The 22337-nt window shown below is 40.2% G+C and overlaps 1 protein-coding gene across 1 annotated transcript; it reads right to left on the minus strand.

The window, feature by feature from the left end:
- Positions 1–1639: 1639 nt before the first annotated feature.
- On the minus strand, positions 1640–17684 carry LOC311047726 (uncharacterized protein). The gene is made up of 9 exons (XM_084060548.1): positions 17497–17684; positions 17193–17273; positions 14111–14187; positions 11664–11781; positions 6807–7006; positions 5161–5439; positions 4257–4445; positions 3748–4014; positions 1640–3394 (listed from the first exon to the last, which is right to left on the minus strand). The coding sequence occupies exons 1-9, from the start codon at positions 17601–17603 to the stop codon at positions 3357–3359; spliced, it is 1356 nt and encodes a 451-aa protein (XP_083916674.1). The 5' UTR covers positions 17604–17684; the 3' UTR covers positions 1640–3356.
- Between the last annotated feature and the right edge of the window lie 4653 nt (positions 17685–22337).

Below are 22337 nucleotides of genomic sequence, written 5' to 3' on the forward strand. Positions count from 1 at the left end.
TTTTCCAAAAATATTTATACCAATGAATTTAAGCCTAGAATCAAGCCATCCAGGATTCTGGTGAATCATGACCATAAAACCTTTTTTTCTGTGATTTTTTAAATTTTATATTTAATGATATGATATACTATGTTTAATAAATACCCTTTGTTTTGCCGTTTTCAAAAAAGTTTTTTCACAGAAACGTTTTATGGTCATGATTCACCAGGATCCTGGATAGCTTGATTCTAGGCTTAAATTAATTTATATAAATATTTTCGGAAAAGTCAATGGGAAAAATGCATTGAGCATTTACTTCCGGCAACTGGAAGTGGGCGGGAACTGCGACGCTCTATAGGGAGGTTTCCTGTTAGTAAACATGAGAGGAATATGACCGCGCAGCTGCGGGGGGAAGCCTATGGGTGCGTTTGGAAATTACGCACCGGAGCACACTCGCCTATTAGTTTGTATTGGCCAGTGCGCTCACTGCCGCTCAGGGCTGTATTTTCGAACGCGCCTTTCCCCCACTGACCCCCAGGCATGCGCAGATTGCGCATTCTGCTCTGTGATGACGTCGCGCGGAAATCCGTCTATAGGTCTTGAGACATCATAGAAATGTTGGCATAGCTCCACCCAGCTTCAACCTGACTAGGTGTAATCAGGCCAATAGGTCTTGAGACATCAAAGAAATGTTAGCATAGCTCCACCCAGCTTCAGTAATCAGGTGAAATCCATTATCCTCAACATGTGGTTAGGTCACATAAAAATACAATATATATGGCTGCTGTATTAGTGTAGAAGGCTATAATTCTACAGTTGTTGTGCTCCATACTACACATCAGATTAGTATCACTTCAAGACCATAATGCCTGGCTGGTCTGGCATTATGGTTCACTGTAGCTCTGGGACTTGGGTCACATAGCATTGAAATCCAGAATTGGGGGTGTGGGGTGAAACGTTCTCTTTTCCACCCATTTCCAAACATCCTATAAAATATAAAGATAGTCCAGAGTTCCTCCCGAACCGTCGTATGTAGTACAGACAGAATGGTAAAATTAAAGGAAATGTTTTGCTGAAAACAAACGTTTTTGTTGTACAGTGTTTGTTCAATAACAGGGTTCTCCTCGTTTCTCCAACTCTTTAATAAACAGGAAAAAAATGTTCAGGTGGGTTGCCAATTTCAGCCAATCAGGAGAGAGTACCCATTTATCGGCTTAAATGTTTGTGTTTTATCTCCGTTTTATCTCTTGCGTCGTCACTTCCAATTTCACTTTGTAAAATTAGTATAGGCTATCCCAAGCTGAAAATTAATTTTCTGTTTACGAAGAGTAAACCAAAATAAAAAATTCATGTCAGATCCTGTGTCTAGTTGAGACATGACGGGGAGCTAAAATACAACCACCCCGATTGTAGTTATATTGTATTAACATACTCTACCATACAGATTGGACAGAATTACATTTTATTCATAAAAAAAAGTTACATAGTTCCATACCATCTCATATATTAAGTATTGGATTCCATTCACTAATTAAAACACGATCTCCTCAGCTTGTGATCTCCTACACCAGACCAATATTCACTCAAGGTAGTAAAATACCAAATAAAATTAAGCTGCACACAAACATCAGTCAGTGTATACACCAAATCATCAACATACTTGAGTATTAATTGAGCTTTATTGAATTTCTTGGATATATGGTCAAAGATACAGTAAATCTCTCCAAAGACCAAAACAAAGCTCACCAGGACAAAAACTATAAAAAGCTCAGGAATTAATATTTGCAAAGAAATGAATGAATGCTACTTTTAGAACTTCAACACTGATCTAAGAAATATATAAAATTAAAATATGAAGACAATTCCACTGCCATAGTTGGTTAACAGATTGTATATACAATGAAAAGAATACAATTAAAATAAAAAGGACAGTCATGTAGGTGCCGGCAAGTATAAAAGAAAATAAGTAAAAAGCTGCTGAGAAAATTATTTGAGATATTGTTTTCGCTGGTGTGCAGTCTGTGTGGGATGATTACTTATGTCTACAAATCACACATCTGTTCACCAATAATGACAGCTAATTATGATAATTTGAGTACTTATTTTTTTGTGATGTACAGTATGTGAGCCTTTACTACAAATGATACCCAATTCCATAACACTGGTTAGACTCATTTCAAATGAGACATGAATGAAATCTTGGGATAGTAATACATAAAAGTTTTTTAATAACGCATATTTCTTTTACATAGATGTCTTTAAGAAAAACTGATCATTTAAAAAAAGTAGGAGAAGTAAAGCCAACATTTCAGCTTTTAGAGCACTAGAATTCTTGCATCATGTAGGAGTAATGCCAATCACAAGCTTTCTTCAACCCCCTACATCCGAAACACTAACAGGAAATGATTTCAGGAAGGATAGGATGGCAAACCATTAAGTTTCAGAAAAAGTACATAAAAATGTTGATACATTTAGCTGGCTTCCCCTTGTTACTTTTGGAAAACATTAGAAATGGACTGACACGTTAACAAAGCCTTCCCTTTAAAACAAAACAAAAATGTATCCATGTCTGAGTATCCATTTAATCCCTGTTGTAGCAACGTGTTGTGTCATGAGCTTGTACAATGTTTGACTATTTTCGCCTATAAGGACATGCCCAAAATAGGGCATCGCAGTTCCCGCCCACTTCCTGGTTCCACTGCAAAATACTCAATGCATTTTTCCCATTGACATTTCCAAAAATATTTATATCAATTAATTTAAGCCTAGAATCAAGCTATCCAGGGTCGTGGTGAATCATGACCATTAAACGTTTGATTCTGTGAAAAAAAACTTTTTTGAAAACGGCAAAACAAAGGGTATTTATTAAATATAGTATATCATATAATTCAATATAAAATAAAAGAAATCACAGAAAAAAACGTTTAAGGGTATTTATTAAATATAGTATATCATATACTATATTTGGCCACAACTGCGATGCCCTATAGGGACAGCAGGTTTAAAGTGGTTAAGAGGAGTACTGATGGTGGAGGGACTTGAAATAGGATCCGATCCGTCATCTTCCACCCCATCCTCTCTCTCATTTACAAACCTTGCACTGGCATCTGGAGTGATCTGGCACAAAGCTAGACTACCTCAGTGCATTGAGCCAATCAGGGTTCCTGGATCACCCATAGCTTTTATAGATAAAACAGATGCAGGTGCAAAGTGTCTTTTTCTTTGCAGTATGGTGAAATTATATTTTTTTTAAAAAGAAACTGCCGGCACTGGCAGTCTATTCAATTCTCTTAGGTTTCACAGTCTTGTATGGGTTATCTTGTTTGTTTGGTGTGTGTGTGTGTGTGTGTGGGGGGGGGGTGTATTTCAATCACTTCTTAACGTCGTGGTCCATTGGGTCGTGGAGGGGGGCCACCTGATTAAAGGAAGACAAAGAGAGAAGAAAATAACTACAACAGCGTTCAATGAATGGGTTTTCTTATTCTCAGCATTCAAACACACTTGCCGCTTCCAAAAGCAACTGTTGGTCATCGAGCATTTCTGTTCATGACTGTCTGTAGTGATGAAAGCTGTTCTTGGGTGCTTGTGGCCTTAAATTGCACTTGTGCAAGTTGCTGCAGAATAACAAAAGTTAAATACAATGTATTCTTTGTTGGAAGATAGGAAGTTTTAACATGCATTTACATTGTATTTATTTTATTTAGCATGTTATTCGTCACACAGTGAAACACAAGTTGTGTCACTGAGAAATAATCTCAGGTCACAAACCTGGGTTGGCCAGCAGAGGAGCGTGGGGTCGAAGGCTCTTTAGAGAGGGAGGAGGTCCTCTGGTCCCATGAGGAGCCCGAGGGCCCGGATGGTATGGTGGAACGTGGTGGGATGGGGGACCACGTGGACCAGGTGCACCGTAGGGGTTATGTGAAGGCGGAGGGCCCCGAGGAGCAGAGGGACCTAGTGGAGCTGGGCCCCCATGAGGGGGACCGGGGGCTCGATGCAAGGACAGCAGTGGAGGTGGTTTTGTTTTAGGGTAGGAGCCTAGAGAGAGAAAGAGACATCACTTTTCAAAAACAATATAGCTTTGTGGACCATCAGAGATAGAAATGTCCTGATCTGCCCCCCAGTGAATGCTGTGTGGTGTGCAGCCCAACATGTCCGTCTTCTTTTATAAAGATTTTTTTTTCAAAACATGCATCATAAAAATGGAAGTGGGTTCCTCTGCTTTGAGGAAAAGTTCCTATTTCAAAACTAAAAAGGAAGAACAACGCGTGATGTCTAACCTGATGAACCCAAGAGAGGAGTGGGCTGAGATGGGGAGTGATCCGCTAAGGCTTCAGCTAGCAAGCCCACAGCGCCAGATCCAGATCCAGACTGGAGCTGAGGGGGGCCGGCTGGTGTAGGCAGGAGGGGAGGGGGCTTCCCCAGACCTGGAGGTAACATATTCCCCCTAGCCCCCTCAGCAGTGGAGGCTGAGGGAAGGAGGGAGGAAGAAGAAGAAGAGCGTAGAGTGAGAAAGGGAGAGATTTAATCAACAGAGGGACAAAAGAGGAAAACCTCAGTTAGTGGGAATGTTGATTGATGCCGGGGATGGAGATTATGTTTTCAACCCTGTCTGTGTGGCTAATTTTGTGTACGTCTGTCAAATTGTTCTCATGGTGATTCTATACCAAACCGTTTTACATTTTGCCCTCTAACTCTTGAACCGTAGGTCATACAATAAAAATGTTGATACTCCCCATATAGGCCACAGCCATTTCCGCCTAACTAGATTTTCTGCTATCTTGCAGTTTTTGTCAAAAACTCACAAAACATTGTTATACATCTCTGGAGTCATATGCTGCATATCATCCAATCATCCACAAATTGGAATTCTATGTTGAAGGGAGTCTACAGAGTGCACCTCCAAAAGCCCTTTCACTTCTGACCATAGGGGTGCCTACATGCAAAAATGTTAACTGTACACTGTAGAAATGATTTCCCCCTGCAACTTTCTCTGGTCAGGGCGGCTGCAACCCATGGGTAGGCCACCCGGCCTGACTGATGTGTGCTCCGCGGAGCAACCCTTCTAGTTGAAGTTAAAGTAGGTTTTCATCGGTGGGCCCTTAAAATGTGTGTGTTGTGTATGTATGTATTGTGTAAGACAAGAGAGTATGCTTGGAGAAATAACAATGCTCATGGTGCCACCTTGTACGTGATCCTGCCGGGCACGCAGATAGTCGGTGATGGTTCCCAGCTCCTCTGGATACATGTGCACTCCTTCTGCCAACAGCAGGAGGAGCTGGCGTGTGTCTGAGGGCACAACATGACGCTCTATCTTCTCACGCTCCAGGAAGTCATCCACTAGCTCCGATGCCCGCGCTGCAATGTCTGCGGGGTCACTGGGAGCGTGCTCCTTAACGCGGCCACGGCCGTACTCAGCTGTGACGAAATCCATGGCTTGGTCCTTGGGCATATTGCGGTGGACTGGGAGCAGAGTGGTAATGTTATGATGATGAATCGTTTATGGATTAAGGGGACAGATGAAATGGCAGCAAAATAAAGTCACATTTGTGTCACATTTTGTTATTCGGAGATGGCTTTTGTTTAGAGAACTTTGCAGAGATGATGAACTGGTGTTTGCAAATGTTGGCATTGTAGAATATTGCAACTGTTTTCTTGTGTTGTGATTGATGATCTGGTAATTGTAAATTTGTAATAAAACATTTTGTGTGCATGGTATATGGTGTATTATTGTATTTGTTTTGAAGGGGGGGGCGGCATGGGATGTTTTGTGTGATGTAGTGCAAATTATTATTTTGCTGTCACATTGTTTATGGACATTTTATCTGGTAATAACATTCATGTTTTTTTTGTACATTACATTTGCACAGTAATGTCATGTTATGGAAATCAGGCAGGTTAAAGGCATCAGTTGTGCTGTTTATTTTTGTATTATGTACATTTGGATGAAGATTTTTGGTTGAAAACAAAAAAAAACATACTATTTGCTTCACATTATAAAATAATTTGGGGTAGTTAAACAATTTAACCACCCCATTATTTTTTTTATTATTTAACAACGTAACATTTCTTTTTTTTTTTTACGTTGTGAGTAACCACACCGAATTCAAGTGGTATAGATACTTGAAAGTGATGATGAACACAAGGGATTATTCATGGGCATATTATAGATTCTTGGGCATAATTAATTGGGGAAATAATTTAGAGAGACTGATTAAGTTCCACGCAAAATAAATTGGTTTGGGAAATGAGTGCAATGCCAATAGAAAGCAGCTCATTAGGGCTATACAAGCGTTTTCTGTTGAACCTAATACCCTTTAACAATATCTAATTTGACAGTGATAGGCAATTTTGTGCATTTCCTTTTAAGCAATTTTTTTATTCAAAATAAATCATATATGTTAGTGCAAGGGTTTTGCACCCACAGCAGCGATTCATTCAGCATTTTTTTTCTTCTGATCTAAATGCACCCAAATTGTAGCACGCTACACTCTCTATTTTAAGTATGATGTCTGTTAAGGTAAGTGGTTCTATTCATTCTAACTGACTGTCAATTTGTGAATTGTAATGTTTTTTTATTGTTTGTTTGAGGACCACAATGGAAATAAGTCTTTGTATTTTATCCTCAAACTGTTAACCAGTATGATTTGTAATCTGTGATAACTAAAATACACTAGTGTGTCTAGAGATTGTTTCAGAAGATTTTACTAATCTGTTTTTTAAATTTTATTTATATATTTGTATGTTTGCCTTCAGTTTTTGTCCAAGAGGAATAGAGCGTTGTCTCTGAAGGGGGTTTGGTTATTTATGGGGGGAGAGAGGGGACTTACTTTTGAGGGATTCTGAGAATATGATAACAGTGCAGGAGGAGAGAGCTACATTTGTCAGCTCGACCAGAATACAAAACGGAGAGCCGTCTGCTCGGACATCCTGCAGGGCCCGCGTCAGGCCTGATTCCGCCTGAAGGTAGAGCATTTCCACAGACAGGCCGCGCTCCTGCAAACACAGCCCTAGCGATTTGGGGTAATCCCTTTGAGAGGAAGAAAAACACTTTGTTAACTTACTTAGCATAGAACTTAATGAGTAACTGGACCATTTGTCTGATATCTTTTCCTGGGATTTGGTTCACCGTGTCTTGATGAATTCCCAAAGAACTCAAAGAGATTTATATTTTGTGTGGTAGATCTGTAATATATACAGTAGATGTGATGATGACACCAGCAGACCAGTCTGGTTTTCATATCAATTATGGGGGTTTATGCTGTGAGATGTAAAGTATTTAGACATTTTAGAGAGAACCTTTTGCTGAACCAGGAATTCAAAAGTCAAGCTAGGTGTTGAAAAAGGTTTTTGATGCCAGGAAAATTACATGCCTTAATTATCAAACAAGATATGCATTAATTTGTTCAAAATTACGCTAACAGACATTTATCCATGTTTTTGAAAAATATATTTGTGAAAACAATGGTTTACCTGAGGCATAAAGCAGGGCATCTAGAATCATAATTTAACATGTTATACTGGCCATTACAGAGATATGCAAATTCAGAGCAAGAATTTTATCTGAGGCCAACAAATCTTTGTGCAGTGCCTGTTTATTGCGGGATTCCAACCTTTTTTATTAGCAACGTTCCAAAACTTCTCCATGACACAACGTGTGTCACACGTTGAAATTTTCATGACCTGGGTGATGCAACTCAAAATACCATGTTTTCCCCAAAACGTTTTTCCTTTGTTACCATTTTAAATAACTTATCAAAAATGCATGGAAAATATATATCTTTTTTAATTCAATTATCTAGTTTTCCAGCACGGTGGGAACCTACATTTCTGAAGAAAAAAACATCACTTTACGATGGCTCACTCTTCCTTCTATGACAAATAATATTTTTATCTGAATATGACCAGTAAAATTAACTGTAAGTAAGTAAGATATTATGGAGTTTAAAATATTTCAATTTTAGCAAACTGGAAAGAAAATGACATTTTCCTTTGTGTAAAACTTGGCTTATAGAAGGGTTTGTCATGACATTGGGAACCATTAGTCAATTTTTGCAGTGTTTTATCATTGAGATGGTGTGAACCTAATCTGAGTTCCCAGAAGTTTTCGCCAGCTCTGGCGAGGAAATTCTGGGCCAGAGCCCTGGTATTTGTGGGCGGGATGTAACTTACGCTCAGAATCTGAGCGGACACGCCTCTTACCGGTCTGAGAGCTGTGCAACTCGTCTAAAAAGTCCGACGAAAGGCAAACAGCAGTACACAACAATGGCGGCCGAAATTTCTCAAGGGGAAATTGCTTCCCGTCGATCCTATTTAAATGCAACACCCACTGCATGTGGATCCCGCCCCCTTTTCTTCATTGGCTGTTGATTTGAATCAGAACTCAGTGGCCGCGCCCCTGTTGTCCAGGATCCAAGCCGAAGACTCCCAGACTAGTGTGAACCTAGTCTGGTAAACCCTCCCTCCGTAAATCTAATTTCCATTTGATTTCAGGAGTGAGTCTGGCATGATCGCCCATTCCGCAATATTGGCTGTGGGCTGGAGTTGGGCGGGAGTAATACCGTTGACTGACAACCCCTTCAGCCAATGATCGTTGTTCCCCTCCAGCCAATCAGCAGACCTCCAGACTAATGTGACGCAACAGGACTTTTGAGACGGCCATGCCCAAAATAGGTTGCCTTATTCGGATAGATGCGTGGCACTGCCCGCCCCTCCCGGTTCTCTAAATTTTTATTTTTAAATAGGCTCTGTCATGATTAATTGACCACATATATGAAGTTAAACAACTAAATTCTATCCAAACGATATCTTATAAGTAAATTCCGTGCCTCAAAAACGAAGTTTGAGAGCGTTTTAAAAACGAAAGTAAAAAGTGTAACTGGCCACAGAAACAATGGCGGATCGTTCCATTTTTGTCGACTGCACTCGGTCCCATTCGGGCTCACTCGTACTCGCCACCTGATTGGCCAACTGTCGCTGTCAATCACAGAACGATGAGCGACGACGCTGATAGGCTCGTCTTTTTGGCAAACACACCCAATATTGCAGAATGGGCGTTCATTCCAGACTCACTCCTGAAATCAAATGGAATGAGATTTCCGGAGGGAGGGTTTACCAGGCTAGTGTGTGAACCCTAATAATAAAATTATTATTATAACAATGTTCAAATATTCTTTAAGTAACAGTCAAGTTAAATCAAGTGGTCATTAACTTGAGTAGCCATCATTTTCTATTACAAACAGTGCCCACGTTAGTGAGGGAATGTTTTCATACAGTCCTGACAATGAACATTACCACAACAAAACATTAATAAACTAAACCGCACAGTTATAGATAACATTTTTTATGTTCTGTCCATTTTCACACCAGTCACAATGTGGAGGAAAGTTAGTGTGATTTTAGTAATGTGGAGGTAAAAGACAGTGCAAGTACATTTCACAGCCATAAATGAGGGCTTATTGGTGTCCTGGAAAAAATAAAATGTATTTCCCCACTCAATAGTCAGCAATACCGAATCCCAATTAAATGATGCCACTTTTTTGACATAAAAAAACTAGTTTTTTTAAATGCCGTTTGTGTCATGAGTACAAACATACAAACAGAACGGCAATACTACGTGCTGATAAGGCAATGTAATTATTATTATTTTTAAAACATTTTCACAACGAATAAAAGCATCAACCTGTCTAAATGAGGCACCACCAAATTTTGTGTCTGATGTGAAATTTTCGGATTGTTTATTCATCACACTTCCAGTGTGTTAGACCCTCTATCTAGTCATACAATAGGTATTGTTTGTGCACATACAGTATTTCTACAGGCAGTTGGGGGAAAAAAGAAAATGTGAAAAGAGGCTTTGTTGAAATCTGACAGGTGTCATTTTAAAAGAGGAAATCTAGTTGTAATGTTTATGAAAAGGTACACAAAATGTATATAATTACTAGTGGTGCTCCGATCAGGTTTGGGGTCCGATCCTGAACAAGAAGGTTTTTCCTCACAATCAGCAAATCACCGATCTTGTGCATTTATTTGAATTTGTTTATTATTAAAACTGCACCTGCGTGTGTGAGAACTGATAAGGGCAGGGGGCATGTCGCAAAACTGCGACGCAATAGTATACTATATATGAGATTTACTTTTATACAACTGAAACAGTGCAGCTCGGTCATAAAAGATCGGTTTTCGAGATCGGGTAAATTGCCAGTCAGTGATCGAGTCATTCGGAGTGAAAATCAGCCCATTTAAATTGGTGGCCAATCGAGCAAACAGAACCTCTATAGATTACAGTTCTGTTTGTTAAATTACAGTTTTAGGCTTGTACAATGTCATTTCAGAGTTCAGGATTGATGGATGTTTTTTTTCTTAAGTAACAACAGTGCAAAGACTTTGCTATGTTTCAGTTAGTATCAGTTCAGTGGAGGCATTTCTATGGTATGTTTTGTGTTCTGTATATATTTCATAGTTGTTATATGTTGGTTGTTTTTGAGATTGTGCTTTTTAAAATGTTTTTAGAGGACCACAATGGAATGCCTTAAGGCATTATTGTGTTTTTATCCTCAATATTGTGTGCTGTTGTTCATGGAAATGCTGTTGTGCCATTACTTTTTATCACTAAATAAATTCAATCAGCCAGTCAAGTCATTGTGACCAAGAGTGATATTCTTTGTCAAAGAAACAAAAACATTTGCAGTCTTTGAAATTCATATTAAGAGTCATTGATAGAGAGATCCAACTACTGTATATAATAAACATTACGCTAACAAGAAAAAAAACATGAGTGATATGCTATGCTATTTTATGCATTAAGGTTGACTAGAACAGCATGTGGCAGTATTGTTTGTGTGGTGTGACCTGTTGTGTATGTCAACAGGGAGGGCATATCATTCCAGGACTATCTGAACACAAAACACGTTTGGAAACATAAAGCCCTTGCCTAAAGTTCTGTATGTGAGCAGTTAATGATTGGTTAACTTGGAGCAGTTAACTCATTGACCGCCAGAGGTTAATCTCATAATGTACTCACCAGTGCCAACGTTTTATTGTTGTTTTTTGTTTTTTTCACGTCGCCATAGACCTTGTTAAAATCCTTAGAATTGAGCTGTGCACTGTTTATAAACATCGTGCAGATCTGTCTCGTTCGACCAGTGAAAATCACGTGTCAAACTGTGCCTCCATGTTGTAGTTAGAACGGTTTATGTCAAACAGTGATCACCGAGGAGAAAAAACTACAGGGAGAAAATGGAGTTTCAGTTTCATCATTAGAACAGGGGCCGACGGGATCGGCAAAACCGGATCCCGAATAATTCTGTTTCCGGTGGTGTTACAATGAAATGTGCCGTATCGAAAATTGAAAAAGGTTTTTTTTTTCGAAAAAGAGGAAAAAGCACCACAGCCCGTAGGCTACGGGATCGGCGCTTTACGGTTGGATTTATCGGCCCGTAGGCTACGGGGCCGGCGGTGTTAATGATTGGAAATTGGAAACATTGGTTTCCAATTGCCCCAAGTTACTTAAAGATGCCCCTGTTCATATGACCAGTCTCTGATCCGATCTAAGCCACAGTAAAATACCAAACCAAGTCCTACAACCAAGTATCGAATGTTCATGGCTGTTCCAAAAAAATGGAAAATGTGGATTAAGCATCATTCCATGTGGTTCAAACTGGCAGCTGACAAACCAAAGTACTCACATGCTCTGGCTGGAGACAGAAAGCACCACACAGTCAGCTGGCTTCCTCTGCTCCTGCACCTGCCTGTAGAACTTCTGGTACAGGGACACGCGTTGTGATAATGACTTAATTTCAACCTCTGGAACAAAGCACATTGGGGATCACACATTAATAAGTACACAACCATAACATTGAAGCAACGTGCACGCCGCTGCCCTCAAGTAAACAGACAGACCTCTGTTGAGAATTGGCTGAGTGACAAGATATATTTCCTTTCCAATGTTTGGTTTGTTTGAATAGCATAGTAGTACAGAAGCACCCCCGTAGTGGAGATTTTAGACACATTGACATCAAGTCAGAAAGGACACTATAGGAAAGAGACATGAACAAGTGGGTTTAACTTTGCACATTTGGGACAAGGAAGTATACATGAAATGAATACATAATATACTTTTTCAAATATTATTTCATTATATATTATTTTTCATCATACAATAAATACTGTGGTGCTCTAGCAATGCTACACGCTCATTCTGTTTTTCCAAACAACCGTCGGCACTCTGCAATTCTTAGACTGGATGCACAGTTATCCCCCACCCTGAGAAATAGGGGTACGATCTTTCATCACACTGTAATATTGTGTCGGCAGTCTGTTCATAAACTTTCTCTTATACCACCTAAACATTTGCATAATGGAAAAACAAAAAAGGTCAGTTGAGTCAAGTTTGGAGTGGAATAGAAGGACAAGTGGAATAGAAGGACCCTGTTGGTTCCTTCATCAATTTACTAGTGCACCCCATAGAGAAGAAAAGCAGTCAACTGATAGCAGAAATTATCAATAAAGACACACAGCCTGATGAGTGAAAGAAGCAATCTTACTCTGTTCCGAGACAGCCTCAGTATGTTATTCTTGTTTTTTTTGGACAGACCAGACATTGCTATTTATAGCACAAAAAACGCCCAAACCAGATCTGACACATGCTAAGCCAAAGATAGATACTATAAACGTTGTAGTACACTTGCTTTGTAGTATAAAGCAAGTGTTTGGCTGGAACTTGAACAACGAGTTTGTTGTGATAAATCAATTGAATTGCTTCAAGGGCTGGGAGCACAAAACCTTACACTGTATATATCCCCTGGCAACAGGTTTAATTGTACGTGATGAACACCTTCATTCATTGTGTCCTTTTCAAATCTAATGCAGAAAAAACTGTTTGAGCCAGCTTTTAAAAGCATATTTTTATGCCGTTACACCACTAATGCAAGATAATATTATTTTACCAGAACAGGGCTGTCATCATTCCAGTGCTTTGCAGTTAGAATTCTAACACACTTGAGTGGTTTTGTGTATGTGTGAGATAGCAAGAATTTGCATGATTGACACCATCTCATCAGTGTCATGTATCTGATATCTGAGTACTGTACAATAAATGTACATGACACAGGTATGCGACGCGTGTCCAAATGTATTGTTTAAGCCAATACTTTTTTTTAACAGAGGTGACACCAAGATGTTCAACTGCCAGACAGCGTTGTCTGATGATAACCGTTTACTGAACAACGTATTTAAAAAAATCAGCCACCTCCATTTTTAACCTATGAACGACAAGCAGGTGAATCTAACAATGTAAACTAACAACATGTTATGGCATTATATTTTGGATTGAAAACTAATTGAACATACTAGCCTTGTCTTGAAATCGCACATTTGGTGTGCGAGATATGCGTGTGCAATGATGCATGATTGCATTATTAGTTTAACACATTGTCTTTAGAATATCAAAGAATGAAAGGGTACTGTACACAAATAAGCACTTCCGAATAATCCATCATAACGCTGATTGGCTCAGTTGGCCAGCAATACATCCAAATATAAGCTACTCACAGGTCATGGCAACATAATATTCAGTGGTGAGTACCGTCCATGTGTCTGTGGTTAAAGTCAGTGTTGGGACAGTTGATTAAGCTTTTGCAGAGATCTTGTACAGGCTCCTCATAGTGCTTTCCAATTTGAGTTGTAACGTTGTATGGGAAGAGACCGTGTATTCTGTATACATTTTTGTGATTAGCACCTTGGTTTCACCTGTATGGGACAACCTCACAGTGATGCTAGTAATGGACAGATGTCTCTTGAAGCATCTGTGTTGGATGCTTCATATTCAAATGCTTGTGCATTCAGCTTATTGATGTTGTTGATTGTAGGGCAACTTGGGGTGGCACAGCTGTCCATTTGACCTCGCTTTCATTACTACACTGAACTTGTCATACGTACAAATCTCTACCATCTTTGTAATGCTGTGTATTTCCCTCCTATCCGAGTGTGTGTGTGTATTTGAGTGAGCAAGAGCGAGTGAGAGAGAAAACTGGCATCTGCCAAAACCGGCCTTACCTAACCTTAATAATACAAAAGTCAATCACCTGACTACTGTACTATAAATAGAGAAAAAACAAACAATAGACAATCTCACCATTTTGCTGATGTTGGTAGCCCTCATACTGCATGTTGCCAGTATAGTCATGCTGTTGTGAGTCCACCTCTTCATAACTGAAATGGCAGCAAAACAAGGACATATTTAGATTTTCCATCATTAAATGTTTCCTAGAAAACTAGTAATGTTTGGGAAAACTGAGTGTGATTCTGTTTCTTTTGGGTCCCACAATGACATGATTCAAGGTTGTACTTGTGCACAGCGACATAAGAGTAAAGCGTATTTTGTTCAGGACAACGTAGCAGCAGAGGTAAAAGTAAAAAAGAAAGTGAAAGAGAAAAACCAGAGCAAAGATAGGATAATAAAAATAGGTCAGCGTATGTACATGGTAGCTTGGCATATTAAATACAACATCAGTAGGTGAACGCAACTCAGATGCTATAATGCTATCTGACATCTGAGTTGCAATACCAACCCTTGACAGCCCATTCATCCAAACAGAAAGGTCCTATCCTATCTGATTGTATTAAACAACGTTAAACTCATCAATATTGCAGCTTTACGGAAAGCTTGGGTTCTCCTCTTTATATCTGTCAAGTCTTCGTTTCATAGAAATCCACCGTAGACATGTCATGACCTACTTTCTGTCAATAAATTCCGTGCAGGTGATCATTTTTGAAGTGTTTGAGTTTGGAAGCGCCCATAATAAATGCAGGAGGCAGCAGTACGTTGCGTTATTGAAAACGAATGTTTCCAAACTCTGACACAGAGAAAAATAATCACCTGCACAGAATTTAATGACAGAAAGTAGGTCATAACATGTCTACGGTGGATTTGTATGAACCAAAAACGTATAAAACACATAAAAAGAAGAGAACCCAAGCTTTCCGTACAGCAGAAATCTTGGTGAGTTTAATGTTGTTTATACAATCATGGATGAATGGGCTGTCAAGGGTTGGTAATTGGTATTGCAACTCAAGATGCCAGATAGGATTATAGCAGCCGAGTTGCTTGTGGCTACAACATCAGCATTTACCAGCAGCTACCACAGTCTTCAGCCTTCTATATACAACAGTGAACATTCATACAGTAGTTTGTTTTAATGAACCCTTTCTCAGAAGTCATTTATCAGTGTTGTGCTTCATAGTTGCCTAGTAGTGACAATACTTTGCTGTTCTAGAATTGCTGTTCTTAGCAATATGGGCAAGCAATGCATGCAGTCGACTAGGGAAATTAGATCCATTTTGATACTGCACTAAATCAAGCCTCTGATGTCTTGATGTCAAGAAATTCAAACTTTTGAGTATTGAATATATGTTTATTCCACTGTTTGCTTCATTTGTAATATCATGTTGCTGCAGTAACAATCTAGTTCTATAGATGGTTTCATGCATTTCTAGGGAACAAACCAAAACCGTCTGCGCGAACGGCCCTTACCCACCGGATCTCTGTAACTTGGCAACGCCCCCTTAGCTTTAAACGCACGCGGAACTGCCTCTCGCATGAGCAGACCGCCTTAAATAGCTTCCGAAACCCTTAAATACCATGCCATAAGCATTGGACTCCCAGTCCCAATGTTGTGAAATCGAATCCCACTTACAATTTTACCTTATCTAAAATGCGTCGCAAATTATTTTAGTAGTTAGGCAACGTTAGTTACAACGACGGAGACTTGAGCTACGAGAGGCACCGCCGAGCTAGCCTGGCATGGCCAGACTAATATCACTGCGTAGATATTAGTCTGGAACTTCAGTGCGGAAGATTCATTTCCAAGGGCCGGTTACAAACAGATTCAAACGTCACAGCAAAAAAAATCCCACTTTGAATAGTGGGCTCTGATTGGTCACACACAAGCCGACAGGTGAGCAAGTCGCTGTGCCGAATGTTGCGAAGTCCGCTTCAGCCCACTCAGCGTAGTTCGAGTTACGTCATGATAGAGACAGAATCGTAAATGACCCCGCCCCCCCAGGCAGTGCTATCCGCCTGGAATGTGACGCAGTGACTAGTAGGGTTGCCAAGTTACAGCGATCCAGTGGGAAAGGGACGGTTGCGGCGTCGACACAGTAGCTTGTTTTTCTATAAAGTTGCTTGTAAATATTGGTAGTTGTGGGTTGCGGCTTGTTGAGCTTGTTTCTTAAGTGTAGTTGCTTATTTGGGCTTACTTCAATTTTTGCATTTCATTATTTAAACCAGTGGTTCTAAAATATTTTTATGTCCTGGACTCCCAAATTAAAAATCTTCCAAATATTACACATTTGATTTCTAAATTTGTTGAAAATAGCAGATCTACAAGCGGATGCGACACGTTGTGAGCTTGTAGATTGTCTATTTTAAAATAGCCGATGTATACAGTACATGGGTTTAAAGTTCTCCTGTAGCCTAGTCGTTTATTTTGGGCTGGGTTTTCCTAGACCTGGTTGCTCATTTCTCTCACAAAATCTGGCAACGCTGATTATCAGTAGTTGGCCATTTATAACGCGCGTGAGCTCAGAGCATAGACTGTATAGGCTCAGAGCAGAATCTCCCTGCCGCTTCCTCTTCTCTTTTGGGGGAGGTTTCTAAACGTTCACCGTTATAGTGTTGACAAAAGCTGTTACCCAAATCGCAAGTATAGCAAGACAATGTCATCTGTTAAGAACCATTTGATCGTAAAAGCCTGTCACAATTATTACATAATTGCAATTATTTGTGATATCGCAATTATTTTTTGTATAATCATTTCCATGTTGAAAAATGTTCATACATTTTCAAATATAAAAAAGAAAGCAGAAATAGCAGATCTACACGCTTCTGCTATTTTGACATGTATTTACAATTATTAATGACGTCAATAATTTCTTTGAATATTCAAGTTATTTCTTTGTCACCTGTGCAATTTCTTAATACGAAGCCTAAAGCAAACAGAAATGTAATTTGTACATATTTGTAATTATTACATTTGTTCCCATGTTCAATGCCAAATACACAATTAAATCGTTAATCGCAATTATTTGAGCGACAATTCATCGTCAACTTAAATGTGTAATCGTGACAGCCCTATGTGATCGGTGTGTAAACTGGTTGGCCACATCCAAACCCCATTAATCTATAATTATACTATGAATGAACAGCGTTAAAGTACCTTTCTTGTGTGTTGTCTCGTTCCTCTGGTTTGGAGTAGGGAGCTGGTCTCCTGAACGCCCGGTGGGGCTGCAGGGGGCCGCTGCACAAAAACAAAAACATCAGCGCTATGATCAGCTACCTTTAGTTAGCTCGTCACCGGGTGGTTAATATACCACACAATGCAATACAAAAATAATAGAGATATATACTGTATTATATTCATCCACACGATGCGGCTGACCGGTGGCTAACGTTAGCGTACTTAGCATTATGTCCACGCTAAACCCCCGGCCTTAATTCAAGGAAGCCCTCCTTTTCTTTACCTTCCATTCGGGTTGGACTGAGGCCGCCTGCCGCCACCAGACGGTTTTGCCCAAGACGCCATCAGACTTGTTGGTAAACCAACTTCAGAAGAAATCCACTCGTTCATTCACAACTAGAGAGAATTCCTGCTTGGTTTGACTTTGTGTTTAATTCTCACTGTAGTAACTGTCTCGTTCAGTTACCTACACCAGTGTTGCCAGATATTGAGAGAGAAATAAGCATTAGCAACCACGTCTATGAAAACAAGCCCAAAAGAAGCGAGCCTTTCGCCCTTTAAACATATCATTGGCAATTTTGAAAATAGCCGATCTACAAGCTCACAAAGCGAGCTCGTAGGTCTGCTATTTTCAAAAAAAAATATTTTTAAAAACACAAATCTTTTATGGGTGGGGGTTCCCTGGCACAAAATATTTTCAGATGGGGGTCCGACATGAAATGTTGGAGAACCACTGGTTTCAGCCATGGTAAAAAAACAAAAAACAAACAAACAAACAAAAAAAAACACATCGGAAACAAGCCCAAATAAGCAACTCAACTCAATTCAACTTTTTGATTAATAGAGTAAGGAAACAAGCCATAGTGCTTTCTTGGGTTTAAGATCCTCTTAACAGACCTTGTATGAACTGTACTTCACTGTGCTTCTCTTTGCAAACTGATTGAGTGTTCACTCAATCAATCAATCAACTACACTTTAGAAACAAGCCCAAATAAGCAACTACACTTTAGAAACAAGCCCAAATAAGTAACTACACTTTAGAAACGAGCCCAAATAAGCAACTACACTTTAGAAACAAGCCCAAAAAAACGCAACCCACAACTTCCCAGCTGTGTTCCGTGAGCAGAAATAACGGAGCAGAAATAAGACTTCCGGTTGACGATCTCTTCAGAATAAGAGTACCCTCTAGAGTAAAAAGAAACCATTGAAAACCATTGAAAAACGGTTCATTTGCACATTAAAACTATACATTAAGCATTTAAACGAAGCTAGAAAACAAATATTATGTATATTTGTAATAAAAAAAGTTTTTAACTGTTTTAATAACATTAAAAATGTATCTAAATGGATAAATGCTGTTCACTGGAGTGCATAGACTTCACAAATTGGACGCTGGACACGAGACAACTATTTGCGGGGGCACGTATGACATACGTACGCGTTCAGGGAGACCCCCTCTACAACGCCACACTCTCCGCTAAGCCAGACAGGTGTATTTGGAAAAGTGGCGGGCCGTCAAGTGAGGTCAGGGGTCAGAAAACAGCCATTTTCAGTGCATAGACTTCACAAATTGGGCGCTGGACACGAGACAGCTATTTGCGGGGGCACGTGTGACATACGCACGCGTTTAGGGAGACCCCCTCTACAATGCCACACTCTCCGCTAAGCCAGACAGGTGTATTTGGAAAAGTGGCGGGCCGTCCAGTGAGGTCAGGGGTCAGAAAACGGTCCATTTTCAGTGCATAGACTTCACAAATTGGGTGCTGGACACGAGACAGCTATTTGCGGGGGCACGTGTGACATACGCACGCGTTCAGGGAGACCCCCTCTACAACGCCACACTCTCCGCTAAGCCAGACAGGTGTATTTGGAAATGTGGCGGGCCGTCCAGTGAGGTCAGGGGTCAGAAAAGGTCCATTTTCAGTGCATAGACTTCACAAATTGGGCGCTGGACACGAGACAGCTATTTGCGGGGGCACGTGTGACATACGCACGCGTTCAGGGAGACCCCCTCTACAACGCCACACTCTCCGCTAAGCCAGACAGGTGTATTTGGAAAAGTGGCGGGCCGTCCAGTGAGGTCAGGGGTCAGAAAACAGCCATTTTCAGTGCATAGACTTCACAAATTGGACGCTGGACACGAGACAACTATTTGCGGGGGCACGTATGACATACGCACGCGTTCAGGGAGACCCCCTCTACAACGCCACACTCTCCGCTAAGCCAGACAGGTGTATTTGGAAAAGTGGCGGGCCGTCCAGTGAGGTCAGGGGTCAGAAAACAGCCATTTTCAGTGCATAGACTTCACAAATTGGACGCTGGACATGAGACAGCTATTTGCCGTGGCACTTACTATTACTTACTTACTATTATAACAATCTGTTCTTGCTTACAATTGACCGCTGATCATTCAGGCTACAGTCACAATTTAACACAAAAAATTGTAGATTAATATCACAGACTGAGGTTACCTGTTGTTGTCATGTCACTGTGACGCAGTGTTAATTTTTATTTCGTTCTAGTCATAGTCTTTTGAATAACATTTAATTTCGTTTTAGTCATATTTTATTCACCTTAAATGTTTGTTTCCAGTGCCCAATTTGTGAATTCTATGCACTGAAAAAGGCCCTTTTCTGACCCCTGACCTCACTGGACGGCCCGCCACTTTTCCAAATACACCTGTCTGGCTTAGCGGAGAGTGTGGCGTTGTAGAGGGGGTCTCCCTGAACGCGTACGTATGTCACACGTGCCCCCGCAAATAGCTGTCTCGTGTCCAGCGTCCAATTTGTGAAGTCTATGCACTGAAAATGGCTGTTTTCTGACCCCTGACCTCACTGGACGGCCCGCCACTTTTCCAAATACACCTGTCTGGCTTAGCGGAGAGTGTGGCGTTGTAGAGGGGGTCTCCCTGAACGCGTGCGTATGTCACACGTGCCCCCGCAAATAGCTGTCTCGTGTCCAGCGCCCAATTTGTGAAGTCTATGCACTGAAAATTTACCTTTTCTGACCCCTGACCTCACTGGACGGCCCGCCACTTTTCCAAATACACCTCTCCCGCTTAGCGGAGAGTGTGGCGTTGTAGAGGGGGTCTCCCTGAACGTGTGCGTATGTCAAAAGTGCTGGCGCCAACAGCCGTCTCCTGTCCAGTGTCCAGTATAGTCTGAAATTGACACTTTTCTTACGTCAGGCCGCACTGGGCGGCCTGCCACTTTCCTTTTTTTACAAATTATCTCTCAAATGTTCACCAACATTCTGTACTGGTCTGTATCCATTTTCTATCAAGTTTAGGGCGCTCAGTTATGGAGAAGTACACACACACACACACACACACACACACACACACACACACACACACACACACACACACACACACACACACACACACACACACACACTACAAATGTATTAATATTTCTCTATCTTTTTTTATGCTGTGTTTCCATGTTGTATGTATGTTGTTAAATAATATAAATTTTGAATTATTTTTTTCTGATTACATTTGTATTTGTATTGTATTTTAGTTTTTAAATAGGTGAGATCAACTTTATAAACCCCAAATTCTTCTTTTTTTTTATCTCGCCTGCACTATCTACTATTATTATTTGTAGCATATTTTGTGGTCTCTTTTATCATTGTTTATTTGCTTCTGCAATAAACAAGAGTGACCTGGCCTAGAGTCATCATTATTACAACAATGGACAAACAATACAAAAACAATACATATATGTAACACACACAAATCAATATCCAGTTAAAGTGCAAAACAGTGCTAAGTGCACATTTAATGGTCAATAGCCAATTTCAAACTGGAACAACCTGGCACTTGGAAGTGATCTAGTATAAGCCATTTAAAAAGACATACTGTACATCATAAATTTATTTTTTAAATACAATTGTGTCTTTTTTTTTAAACTTGCCACTTAGAAGTGTTTTAGTATGAGCCATTTAAAAGGCATACATCATAAATGTATTTTTAAATTAGATTTGTGTCTTTTAAAAAACATAAAAAATTTACGATCTTATTTTGAAGGCAACCGGAAACCTTATTTCTGCTAGCTCGAAAACCGGAAGTCCAATTTCTGCTAACGGAACGGAGCTCAACTTCCCCAAGTAATAATAAGCGGACATGGCAACCCTGGTTACCTGCTCTTATTGGTTCAATCCAACCCCAACCCGAGTGAGTCCCACCCATTAGAGTTAGAATATATCTGTCCCACCCTCCTCCTACCTCAAGACAGACACACTGTAACGTTATCTTCTATCTCTTAAAAGTTTAAAACCCTCATCATGAGCACGCAGCTTCAAACTATACTCCCACTACACGTATAGTGAGTATGTGTGTAAGGCCTACAGACTGAACATAATTCAGTAAATGTAGCCTAGGGCCAGTGATTCTCAACCTGTGGGCTGGGGCCCACTGGTGGGCCGTGGCATGAGGATATTGTAAGTGTGGACCCCCAGTTTGGCAAAACACTAAGATTTGAATGATAATATAACGTTAATATTAAAAAAAAGAATGTTTCTTTACAACTTTTAAAAATGTGTTTTCAGGATACCGATACATAGGAACTTAATGTTAGTTCCATCGATCCAAGCAGGAACATAAATGAACATGCTCTGAAAATGCATGTGGCCCACCCAACTGACCATTAACATGCAGCTGTATTAAGTAGTCTTTCACGTCTTCAGGTCTTTCAGGATTTTCAAGTGCGGCTTGATCCAGAAAAGGTTCAGAATCACTGGCCTAGGCTACTCTTTATTATCTCCGCCTAGCCGGAATAGCCGGGTGTTGGAGATTATGTTAACACCCCTGTCCATCCGTCTGTTTGTCTGTTTGTTGATCTGTGATTGCATGTCTGTGAACAGCTAATCTCCAGCACCTTTGCACTTGCACCGATCTTGAAACTTTGCATGCACACTACCAGTTTGTACGCCAAGGAAGAACCTCCACCCCCAAATGTTTCAAATCGGCCTTGTTGTGGCACTAAAACAAGCTGCTTGCGTTCACTTCTGGGGGTGCCACAAACAGTTGCACCGTAGCTTCCTTATTATTATTTAATAATAATAATAACAATATTATTATTATATTACTTTAATTATGTGTCACTGACAACAATATTTAAC

Source organism: Gymnoscopelus microlampas, assembly GCF_963454915.1.
Source record: "Gymnoscopelus microlampas genome assembly, chromosome: 6".
Taxonomy (NCBI): domain Eukaryota; kingdom Metazoa; phylum Chordata; class Actinopteri; order Myctophiformes; family Myctophidae; genus Gymnoscopelus; species Gymnoscopelus microlampas.